General features: G+C 35.2%; 2 protein-coding genes across 2 annotated transcripts in view; one reads left to right on the top strand and one right to left on the bottom strand.

Annotated features, from left to right (window-relative positions):
* LOC130052998 (uncharacterized) overlaps positions 1–13,245 on the top strand; it is a 90,793-nt gene that overhangs the window by 1,751 nt on the left and 75,797 nt on the right. Inside the window, exons 3-4 of the mRNA XM_056159390.1 lie at positions 2,834–2,930; positions 5,786–6,603. Of these exons, the coding sequence (XP_056015365.1) occupies positions 2,834–2,930; positions 5,786–5,921 (233 nt within the window). The 3' untranslated portion in view covers positions 5,922–6,603. The remainder of the gene's footprint in view (positions 1–2,833; positions 2,931–5,785; positions 6,604–13,245) is intronic.
* The window catches only part of LOC125674294 (uncharacterized), a 48,494-nt gene continuing 45,777 nt past the window's right edge, over positions 10,529–13,245 (bottom strand). The window contains exons 20-21 of the mRNA XM_048911419.2: positions 12,606–13,098; positions 10,529–11,670 (exon numbers count right to left, since the gene is read on the bottom strand). Coding sequence (XP_048767376.2) covers positions 11,667–11,670; positions 12,606–13,098 — 497 coding nt within the window. The 3' untranslated portion in view covers positions 10,529–11,666. The remainder of the gene's footprint in view (positions 11,671–12,605; positions 13,099–13,245) is intronic.

Raw genomic sequence — 13,245 nt, 5'->3', positions numbered from 1 at the left:
ATGTAGATACAGCATATTTGTCTATACTATACGTATAATATTCATATTGATATGCATAACAGTTAATGCACTCATCAACCCCCGTCCTGTCCTCAGTAATGTTAGATTCCAATCACACTCTTTGCATGACACCATGTGTTGCTAATTGATAACAGCTATTGACTCACTCCGGGTGCTTCTTGTGAGCATGAAAATGTTATCAAACGTGATCATTACGCCGCCATGAACATAAACTTTCCGCAATGTCAGTTACATTCTATATGACATTCTAAATCATTTCCACATAAAATGTTTCTATTTTTCTGCATACATTCTGTACTTGAAGTGTTTAGATACGTTTTATATGAAAAGTGAACATAACGAACAGTGATTGATCTCATAACTCATAATTCTGGTGTGTCCAGGGGTCCGTGTTTGCCCAACTATCTATTTTGTATTGCTTGTAGGAGTTATGAGATTGATCACTGTTCGTTATCTTCACCATGCATAAGCAATATAAAATAGAGAGTTGGACAAACACGGAAACCTAAAAATACTGGAGGTGGGGGTAATAATAAAAGGATAATAAATAGAATTTGTATAGCACCTTATATCAAACAAATCACTCTAAAGCGCTTTATAAGGGTAGAGGTTAGGAAGGCAATGATGAAAAAAACCCACACAATTAAAGGGAAAGGCAGCCCAAATAATTTTACATGATAAATGATATGATTAATTATATGATAAAGCTTTATCATACCATTTTGTTGATATACGGCCTAGATAAGCTTCAGTACCAGTTTTAAAACGTTCAAAATTGCAATTCTCGCCATCTATAGAGACTGCCATGATACGGAACTCTTTTGTATTCAAGACCACAAAAATGAACAATTTTGTCGTCACACCGTCTATTCGCGTGTTCATGAGATTCAGAGATCATCAAAGATGCGCATGTTTGTATATTTTACGAATAAATAGGTTGATGCCTTCCTGTCAAGCAGTTAATTACACCAATGCTAAGGGGAGATGTGAAAAAGGTTTCCCCCCGAAATTCCTGACTCAACAAAGTTATTTAAAAAGAAAGTAGTATGTGAACTGTTGATCCATCATTTTCGTAATGACAAGTTGGAGTTTGAGACATTTACATGTATGAAGAAACGAGTACAATCTGCCTGGTCTGTGGCTCGACTGAACGTCTTCTTTTTGCACAAGAAAGGATTCAAATCTATAAGGCCCCAAATTTCACTGTTCGTGACTTGTCATGTTTACAATGCTGCTGATGAAATAATCGGAACAGACAGTGTGACATAATAAATTAAATTTCAATGGGCACTTTCTTAACGGCGAGTAATTTGAAATATAAGATATATTAAAATTGATTTAATTGTTAAGCAAATATTTTTGTTGTTAAAGACTGTCATTTACGACATCAGTAAGTAATACTGTATTCATAAAGACAACAGTGTGGTTAGAGTTGCCTTTCCATTTAAATTAAATTGAATAACGCAATGACATACAATCTTACATTTATAAAATCATCAATATAAAAGATTACTATTAAGATCGATAGTAAACGGGATTTTTGGTTGGTTTTTTTTTTTGGTTTTTATTTTGTTTAGTTTTTTTTTTTTTTTTGTTTTTTTTTTGTAGAACAATAATATACAAAGTGTCTAGAAAGCACTCTAAAATGTTACGTTAAAACTAAAACACTATTGGTATAAATGTTCTAAGGAAAAGGTAATAAATAGACATGAAAACCGAATCACAGATCACACATTAAAAGCAAGACGAAATAGGTGATACATTATTTGTACATTATAATCCATAATCTATAATCAAATACATTATAATGGGACCAAGTGCCTCGGAGGAGTAAGCATCCCATGTCGAGCGGTCACACGATTATGAATGATTATAAAGCCTAAAATCAAGAGGAAAAAATCTCGGTTTTTTACCAAAATATGTTGGTCGGTTTTTCTTTCTGCATAATGTTTTAAACACTCCATTTTTCATATCAATAATATTGTACTTAAATACATACCATCAAATGTTTCTACAAATTGGTTGAATAATTAATGAATAATGTCAGACAGATCTTAAGACATGAAACAACCCCATCTCTGTTTCCATCTACTTTATCTATCGAATTTTCTAATGTCATGGTTTTACTGACAATCATGATCGGTAAGTCAGTTTCTTCCTTAGCATTCGTTTAAGAGCTAGCGCATATACACGTGAGACTTTGTGAAAGCCAAACGTAACGTTGGCTTAACTCAAGGAATATGCTTAAATTTTGTAAAATTCAGTGACCTCTCACATAATACAGGTTCTTTGTCACACATTGTTTGTGTCGTGTGCCTTGTTTTGACAGACTGTAAGTTTACATTGATGTATCATATACTGGGGAATCATTAGAATTCGTGGTGGCTTAATATTCGTGAAATTCATGGGTACCCCTCACCCACGAATTTACATCATATATATTACAAATATATAAATCCACAAAATTATGTTCCCACAAACCATATAATATATATTTCAAATAGATAAATCCACGAAATTACGTCCCCACAAACCTGTAAAAATTCAGCAATGCACGAAAATTGGCCCCGCAAATTTAAATGATTCTACAGTAGCTGAATGAATACTATCATTGAAAAGCCATTGTTGGGTGTATATACGTTGATGCCAATGTGCATGTACATATCAGATTTGATTCGTATAAATATTCCTTACACACATTTACCTCTAATCTGAATTGAATCATTTATGTTGCAGTCAAATGGAAGCATGCTATTTTTAAGCAGAGATTTTCTCGGAATAATCCTTTTTTTTTTTTTTGGTTTTGTTATAGATTTAAAATCGAAGTACATCGTTGCCATTGTGACAGTTGTATTGCTCGTGGCCGTTATTTCCGTTGTCACTGTGGTGATCATCTTCTACGTTTACAAGTAAGCATCAAATTCGTTGATAATGAATAGTGTTTAAGAGCTACCCTTAATTTGCAGAAACATTACATTTGTTACTGTATTATTGAAGATATTAATATGAATGTCCAATGCTATGCAGTATTATGATAATATGTCACAATGCCATTGTCAAAAATAGAAAATTATCACATTGAAACACATGATAGTTGTCATAATTTGTCAAAGAGGGTGAATCGAGAACGAAAAAAAGATATAAATAGTGTATCACCTATGCTCAACTAAGTTTACAATTTTGTGCTGCACAAAAGACGTTTATTGTCGTATAGATCAGGTCATTGGTTTCACCACTATGGATTTATGCAAGGTGAAGATAACGAACAGTGATCAATCTCATAACTCCTATAGGCAATACAAAATAGATAGTTAGGCAAACACGGACCCCTGAATACATCAGAGGTGGGATCAGGTGCCTCGGAGGAATAAGCATCTCCTGTTGACTGGTCACACCCGCCGTGAGCCCTATATCCTGATCAGGTAAATGGAGTTATCCGCAGTCAAAATCAGTGTGCCAAATACGGCTTAACAATCGGTATGAAACAAATCAGACAACATTTGACCCAGTGGTGGAAGACTGAATTCTACCAAGTTTGACTTGGCAGGTGGGAATAGTCATATTAGCTATATGACATTTGATGAAAATTCTTACACATGACTGTCGAAATCCCTTTTTATCCAGATCCGAATTTCTTTACCTGTCATTACTCTCTGAAATTACAGTGGACATAACAAACAGCAAGCACTCCCTTCAAAGCTAATTTTTGCGTCGAAAAGTTTTGTTGCAAAATTGGGAATTATCATTTCAATGAGGGAAAAAATAAAGTTTATAAACGTTTGTTATGAATATCTGTGTTATTAAACCAACCCAGAGCCTCCGAATGAAGCAAAATTACATTATTGTCTTCCCGTTCAAAAATTGATTTCTATACCATGCTATATATTAAAAAACCGGAAATCTTTATATTAAATTGACATAATGTAAAACTTGTACGGTACCAATTTTGATGTACCAGGTGCGCATGTCGACAAATAATATATCTTCAGTGATGCTCAACCGAAATGTTGGAAATCCGAAATAACAATCAAATTCGTCTCAGGATATGAGCTATGCATGAGGGAGATAACCTTAATTTTGAAATGAATTTCTAAATTTTGGAAGAGCAATTAAATATATATCCATATTTTCAAGCTAGTAACGAAGTACTTAGCTACTGAGCTGTAGAGACCCTCGGGGACTAACAGTCTACCAGCAGAGGTTTCGACCCAGGGCTCATAGTGTAAAACTTATACGTTACCAATTTTGATGCGCCAGATTGCACATCTGGTGCATCAAAATTGGTAATTTCTCTTCAGTAATGCATAATTTTTTCAATGACAATGGTTAAAGTTTCAAGCACAACTATTGCAATAGTCCATTTTCGTAGCAAAATGAAATTTTCAGATTGAAAAATATATATATGGCGGGTGTAACCGGTCTACAGAGGATGAGTACTCATCCAAGGTACATAACCCCGCCTCTGGTATATCCAGGGGTCCGTGTTTACCCGACTTTTGTATTGCTTATAGAGTTATGAGATTGACGACTGTTCGTTATCTTCACCTTCCTGTTATAACTTTAGTCCCATATGAAACGTTAATTCGAGAGTAGAACAGGCATGAACCATCAGAGGTGGAATCATGTGCATCAAAAGTAGAACAGGCATGAACCATCAGAGGTGGAATCATGTGCATCAAAAGAGTAAGTATCCCCTGTTTACCGGCCACATACACTATGACTAACAATGTGATTATGCAATGTGCAATAAGGTATATAAAGCTGAAATCGGTACCTATGCGATGAAAATATAAATAAAAGGTAAAGATAATGAATAGTGATCAATCTCATAACTCGGAAGGCCTCTGTGGCCGAGTGATCAGGCATCGCGCTCAAAACCACGCGGCCTCTCACCTCTGTCGTTGCGAGTTCGAATCCCGCTTGCGCTGGTAAGTGAGAAAGTTTCGCATTTTACTTTTGGAAGGTCGGTGGTCTCTTCCCACGTACAATGTATCTGGGTTCTCTCTTTCACCAATAAAAACTGGACGCCATCAGATAACTGGAAAAAATGTTGAGTGTCGTGGAAAACAGCAATCAATCAATCAATCAATCATAACTCTAAATATGAAGAAGAGAGTATGACAAAAGCATAATCTAACATCCATATCTTTGCATTCTTGTTTCATCGCTGTTTATGTCCCATTGAGGATTATTCGCCGATGTAAAGAGGACATTAGTTTTAGGTGAGATGTCATAAAATTGCTTTAAGCTCAAAGTTGTCAAACTGCAAAAAAAAAAAAATAAATAAAGGTAATATCCGAATGACTGACGACTGGTATTTCTTCTCATATTTCTTGGTGATGGAACACTCATCGTCTATGTTAAACTTTGTCTGATACTGGGTCGGGATCGATATTCAAACAGGTCATCCTGATTGTGTTGTACATGTAACCAATAAGCTGCTGTACATAGCTAATGAGTTGCAAACATGTCTTTTTGAGAGGGTGGCATAGTAATGATGAATCCTGCGTGCAATTTTTTTTAAAAACGTACATGTAGTTCCTCTTCCTGATTTGTTTGTTTTTATTTTCTGTTATTTTTACTGACTGGTACATACATTTTCTCTCTCTTCAATATCCTGAAAAATGTTTTCCAAAACATTATGAAAGTGTATCGTACAACAACAGCACAGACTAATGCAGACTATCAAATTATGTGCAATATAACAACATTGATATATTGATACATCACCTAGGATAATTTACTGTATATTATCTTACCACAGAAAGAAGAAACTAGAACGAGAGGTGCGACAAAGCAAAGTTACACTTCCTGGTAATGAATTCGAGCGATCATCGACCCCTGTTGAAAGCAATACTCCCCCTTTCATGCATTTCCAGTCCATTAATAAACAGCACTAACAAGGATACAAAGTTTCACAGCTAATGGTGACTTGCAGATGCTCACGATTTTGTTTTGTAAATCATATCATTTGTGTATGTATTTAGATATTTCATACTTTCACACTGGAAGAAGTATAATATGTAGCGTTTTAGTTGAATGATATACTATACCGTAAGGTGTAGCGGTCACCCAGCCAAGTGTTGATCACGCTCGCCGTTGTTTACCGTGTGTGATCAAGATAGAAACTCTACCACATCACTAGAAAAGCTAGTTCACTAGCGACGCAGTATAAGTTCTCTCTTATACTGCCCGCTACACTTCCCCTACTCTGGACAGATTCCTTCTGATGTTTAGAGTGAGTCCTCTCTGAGTGTTTGACATCTGCGCAGCAACAGCATCCGCCGTTCCCGACGAAAACCACCATCGTTCCCGGACGAATCCACGTCCGTATGCAGAGCTCCGAAGAGACTCTACCAGAAGCAGGCCTCCCACCAACCACCAGAGTCACTACGCTGCCACCAATTTGTAACTTGTAGCTATCACCAAGCAAAGTACTAATAACGCTCACCGTTGCTTAACTTGTGTGATGAAGAGAGACACTCTACCATATGACTAGAAAAGCTATCTCTCTAGCGAGGCAGTCCAAGTTCAACCTTCGACTGCCCGCTACAGTACTGTATCGTGAGACTATATATACATGTATATATGTTAAGAAGCAGATGTTCCCTGTGAATGTGAAGGTAGAAATTGTATATAGTCATTTAGAGTCTGTACATATAAAAAATACTTAATACGAAATGGCTTGGGTTTTCTATAGAAATAGCCTTTCACAGTACAAGAAGATGCTTGTTTAACATCTCGAGAATCTTTATCCGTTCAGTTTTTGTAAAAATTAACATTAACGGCGTCTCATTTCTAAGATTTATTATCCTGTCTAGATAAAAGAAAATACATATTGGAATTCAATTGGTCGAAAAAAATGCTATATACAACGATAGTAGGCCTCTTACTTACCTAATATTGCCAATATGCTCCTTCCATGTGGTTTACGTACCAATTTTATGTAATATGAAGTCATGATAATGCATATACCCTGTCATTGGAAAGTAAACAGCGTATATTATGACGTTATAGGTAAACGAAAACAAATCTTTATTGTTTACAATTTGTTGAAAAGAAATGTTTTTAATCCTGATGTTTGGGTTTAAATTTTGCAACACGTTTTTATTGTTGTACATTTGATAACGTATTTTAAGAATAGATACATTGCGGTCATTTCGTATTGTTGTACATTAGAAAACCATCAAAATTGAATAATGTCAATGTGCCATTAAGCAATGTATACGTAAAATCATCGACAGGATGAATTCGTTATATAGACACTCACCTTCTATGATTTCTGTCAAGGATATCATATACTTCTGCAATACCCTTCTGATATTATCCATCTTTTAGCCCCATTAAGATCTCTGAATTATGTTATATATTCTATATTTTGAGAAAACTACATTAGGATACTTCAATAACAATGTTAGAATTTTGCCTTTGTTTCTCTCGAGAATATTTCAAAAGTTTTTCTTATGTGTTGCTATGTCCTATTATGAATTTGTGGGGGTGTTCTTGCCATAAATATCATATAAATGAACTTGGGTCTACTATACAAAGCACCTGTTGCATATTATGTCACATATCACACTCATGTGATTGTTTAGAAGATTACTTCATTCATATTACCGCATTGCGTAGTTTTTTTTTCACGGGGTGATAAATTTAACTTATTTTAGCGGTTAGATAGCCTTCCGCCAAACAATTCACTCGCCAAATATGCATCCAATTTTGCATGCAAGGTGAAGATAACGAACAGTGATCAATCTCATAACTCTTATAAGCAATGCAAAACAGATAGTTGGATAAACACGGACCCCTAGACACACCAGAGGTTGAATCAGGTGACTAGGGAGAGTAAGCATCCCCTGTTGACCGGTCACACCTGCCATGAGCCCTGTATCCTGATCAGGTAAACGGAGTTATCCGCAGTCAAAATCAGTGAGCCAAGAATAGCTTAACAGTCGGTATGAAACACGTCAGACAGCATTTGTTCCAATGCGAGGTTGTATTGACGAACTAGATCATCATAAGGACCATATAATTTGGTGAATCAAACTCTTGTAGTAACTGAAAGGCGATAATTGTTTGGAAATAATTCTCGAAATAATACCATGTAAAACATTTGTCTTCATTGTAGATCCACCGTAGCAATGAGAATTTTGGTTGAACTAATTCAATTGTGTCTTTATCTGTTTTTAGGAAGGCCCAAATGCAAGATATGACTTGTGTTGTTAGAAGAATTTAGGAAACTTCACAATTCAATTGATATTTAACTGTGTATCAATAACCTAGAATATCCATGCAATAATATTTGTGTCAAATGTTATATTTCCCTGGTAATTCTGAGTAGAAATCAATAATTTGAAACTTTTAAACGGACGACGAACAAAGCTTTCGTAAGGAAGAACCTATTTCCATCATTGATTTGAAGTGTATGAAAGGTGAATATAACGATCCCATAACTCATAAGTAATACCAAACAGAGTGTTGGACAAACAAGGATCCCTGGATATACCAGAGGTTGGATCAGGTACCCAGGAGGAGTAAGTATCCTATGTCGACCGTCCACACCTACCGTGAGCCCTATATCTTGACCCGCTACTCATTTCACCTAATGCTAATTTTGTTAAGTTAGGTCTTTCGGTAAAAACAACATACGTACACCAGCACCAAGCGTTCTATGTTCAAACTATTTAGTGTGTTATAAGTAATTACACATAATATTTTCATTTACAGTCGTTCCAGATCTCATTCTAGATTTTGAGATGCACTTGTCTATAATCATCTAATCATCTTGTTTTACAAAACATAACAAATCCAAATTACTTAGTTTAGACAATCGGGATACAGTTATATTCTTAAAACCTTTTATGTACAATACTGTAATGTAAGTAAAGTATCCTGAAATATCTTCTGTCCAAGATTCAAACTCATAATTTATTGACTAAGGGCACTTCAGTAGACCATGATATTCATCTCAAATTAGAAAACACTGATTTAAATATGCTAGTTGAAGATATGAAATAATTTGCATGTATATTCATACCATATATCTATTGGTTTTTTTTTAAATAAAACACTGTAATTTAAACTAGCAAATGAAAAATATTAACACAGCTTAGAATCGAAATACATATATTTCCATCAAAACATATGTTTTAACGAATCATAAAGAAAAAGTATATATTTCATCATTCAATTGAAAGTTCTATGAATGAAAGTTTCGTAAACATGAAAAATGAAATCAAAATCATCACATCAAATTTCAAAAATAGCATATTCAGTCTTGTTTCTATATACCTTACAATGTGCGGTTTTTACTGATCATTTCTAACCAACAAATTTCGTGGATATTAATCAGTGAAAAATATAGTTATGTGACCTTGACCTCTGAATATACACATAAACTATATCTGTGCATTACATACTTCCTCAGATTAATATTACATATCAGAATCATGAAAGTCAACAATATTAAATTATGATAATTGCAAATTGATTGTAAAGCAAATGAAGGGAAAATTGAAGATACTAAACAGTGACCAATCTCATAGATCGCATAAAGAATACAAAATCAAGATTGGTGTAAACACAAACACCTTGGTGCACCAGATATGGGATCAAGTGCTTAGGAAAAGTACATTTTCCCTGATGACTGGTCACAACCGCCGTGAGTACTGTACCTTGGTCAGAGAAACAAAATAATCCCTTCTCGAAATTGGTAGGTAAAGAACAGCTTAACAATTGGTATAAAATAGGCCAGACAGCATTTTGCCCAAGACAGGCTGCATTGGCAAACTAGATCGTTGTAATGTCCATATAAGTTGCGAAATTCGGACCTAATTTGATTTAATTCCTATAGAAATCCGCTTAAGTATCATATCGTGAAAGTGATGTACCGATTGAATGGGTAAATTTGAATTACTTATCATAAGTAATGCGATAGAATGATCAATGCTCAAATTAAAGTGGTCGTTCTTTAGATATCAATTTTGACTATGAATTATTTTAGCTGAGGATAAATGACTTATGACCGGCGTAACCTGTCAACACGAGATGCTTACTCCTTTTAGGCACCATGTTCCAACTCTAGTGTGTCAAGGAATCTATGAAAGCCCCAAACCTAATTCATTTATGTATTCTGTGCAGGATTTCTGAGATTGATTATGGTTCGTTATCTCCACTTCTCATAATTGATATGATTTTTCTCGTAATCAGCCAAGCTGTCGCGACAGCACTGTGAAATGGGTATTTGATAAGCAGCCGGAGGGAACCGGGTACGAGTTTGACATGGTACCGCATCAAACCCACATCATTCAAAATACATAGTGATATTAGAAAAGGAAAGCACCCGTCCTTGGGATATGGCTTTGAAAACCGAGTCCCATATCACAACACGATACAGAACCTTTCCTACTATGGGGTGCAATACATTGGACAGAATATGCGTCTGCAGCAAATCATGCATTAGTAAGGGTGATATTTGCTGTCTAAGGAATTTGAAGAAATAAATAAAGCGTTTTTCATCATACTTTGTTTAACTTTATGTATCATAACACTTTGTTAAGTAATTTGATATCGAAGACAAAATGTAGACGTTTAGGGTGTAATTAATTGATTAAGGGGCTTGAAATACATTGCAAGTGCATATTATAAAATATGGTAATAACTATGACATGACAAACTAAACATAAAGGCAAAACTGTGAAAAATAGATATATGTTGTAGACATTTTCAGCTTGTTATAAATCAACAGTACGTTTCGGTTACCACCAATCATGATATTTGCATATCTCATACTTTCTATGGCCGCATCGAACCATCATTTCATGGTTACATAATGTATGGCCTTGACAATCCAAGTGATATCGTCTTGGTCCAATATCCATATTTTGTAGGATGAAATTATGCAAAATTCTCCCAAAGTTCTTTTAAAGTTGCTGAGTAAATTTTGATATATTGATCATTGAGAAAACAGGATGAAATCACTAAGCCAAAACGCATAAGCTCAAAATACTCTTATTTCTAACAAATGTGCTTTTAAGATTTAAATTCTCATTTGACGTCAGATATTACAGCAACGTCTATAAAAAAATCATTTGGAATTTGTTCGACGCAATTTCAATGAATTTTGCAAAACAGACATTTTTCAACGAAATTCACTGTAAAAAAAGCTGAAATAATTAATCAAAACGTGACCAAGTACCGCACATGCATTATTTTTCCACAATATTGAAATAAATAATACAGAATTTCGTTTTTCTCCTTGGACAGATTTACCCTAAGCTGATTTTGTCTCCATTATCATTGTTGTTTGTATATTTTAGACATTGAACGTATGTTTCAAAACCATTGTTTTGTGTATTAAAGAAAGACTTCCAACGTTAAGATATAGAAATAACAAACATGATCGAATGTCATTTACTGACATTAAACATTTTGTAGATATGCTTCTGGTCATATATTCTACTCAGGTCATTAGTGGGAGTTTGTCTGGACATGGGGGTTGCAGATGGTGGTCTGGAAATCAAGTCCTCTGGACGGATATCGAATATGTCATGCGTATCTTCTCCCGATGAAACTGTATTGTTTTCGTAGCAAATGTCAACTTCGTCATGTGCATGATGAGTGGTCAAGCTGAGAATTTGAGCATCTCACCTGTAAAAGATACGGTACGATTGCTAGAATTTGAGTTCTACAAATTAAAGTAGCAATGTAAATACGAATCTTGCATACTCAATATCACCAGGTTTAAAACGAAAACGTTCATTACACCCATCTATAGAATATCTAGGAGCAACAACAGCATTCAAGTTCGGGAAATGCCACATTACAATTGTCAGTCATGTTTATGTTGCTACAAAAGGACCATGGAGATTTATCTTAACTGCAATAATCTAATATCGGATATATTCTATATAAATCATATTTGTTTGCCCAGCTCTTGATTTTGTATTCCTTATATGAGTTATGAGATATATATTCAACTTTTCATTATATATTACGTAACGGTTTACAAGACAATGTACCTTCATGATATTGTGAACGAAGAGACTGTGAATATATATATATATATATATATTTGAAAACAAACTACACTATCTCTCTTCAGTGCACTGTCTGTATGAGGTGGTTTACGAAAAATATATAATGTGCGAGAAATTAGGTGATGGCTCGTGTTGTGTTGCATTAAAATTAAAACAACATTATACGATAGTAATATCCCTAACAAATCCATGTTTCAATTAGCATCAATGTGTTACATGTGTGTATAACTGCACGAGCAGTGTACACGCATACAGTTTGGTCTGTTTTAAGTTGTAAAGAAGGTAGTTTACTGTATATGTTTGTTGAATTTTAGAATTAAAAGGAATCATGTCAAGTACTTCGAGAAGTTTCCGGTGAGTGAGCCGGTTGTAAATTGGAATATATTAATACAAATATCCCCCTGATTGAGTGTAGACTGTATGAATGCGAGCTATGCTTATGATTTTATATACAACAATGAAGCTTTGTGACAAATATCGGGGTTTAAATTCGCGGACCATCTCACTGAGAGTAAGCTTTAAAAATGGATATCAATTTACACCAACCTTTTGCTACATTTTGCTTTGAGCAAATATCCGGTGAGGGAAATTATTGCCACGGTAATAAAAGCCACTGCACAGATTAACCCTATAGCCCGCTCTGATAATTCAGTATCCTGTTTGGTGCTTCTGTGTGAGTTATCGTCTATATCATTCAATGATGGTGATGTGGTCTTTAAATGTACACTATCAGTAGAGGATGAGACCAGGGGCAGCGATGTAGTTGACTGTGATGTTGACTGTGAAGTTGAAGTCAAAGGTGTTGACTGTGTCGTTGTTGATGGAGATGTGGAAGTGGTGTCTGAAGGGGAAACACTGCTGGCTACACTGCTGGAAATGCTAAGAGTCGTTTGTGCACCTGTAGAAGTAGTGCCTGGAGCGGAGGTACTGCTTGAAATGCTGAGAGTGGTTTCGGTTCCTATAGAGGACGTACTTGTGTTTGTTGTAGAGGAAGCTGTCGTCCCTGTGTCCTGGGTTGTTGATACTGTCGTGTTACATTCTACACAGAGATCAACAAGGAGTTAGTTTTCCTACTAGTACGTATCATAATAAATGCAACAAAATGTTTCTGAGAATCCGCCATGTAATGCAATGTCACTCATAGTCACAACAATGTATGTTTCGTAAACTATACGCCTCATACTGC

Source organism: Ostrea edulis, chromosome 3, assembly GCF_947568905.1.
Source record: "Ostrea edulis chromosome 3, xbOstEdul1.1, whole genome shotgun sequence".
In the NCBI taxonomy this organism is placed as follows: domain Eukaryota; kingdom Metazoa; phylum Mollusca; class Bivalvia; order Ostreida; family Ostreidae; genus Ostrea; species Ostrea edulis.
Note: the sequence above shows the minus strand (reverse complement) of the source record. Positions and strands in the feature narration are given on the sequence as shown.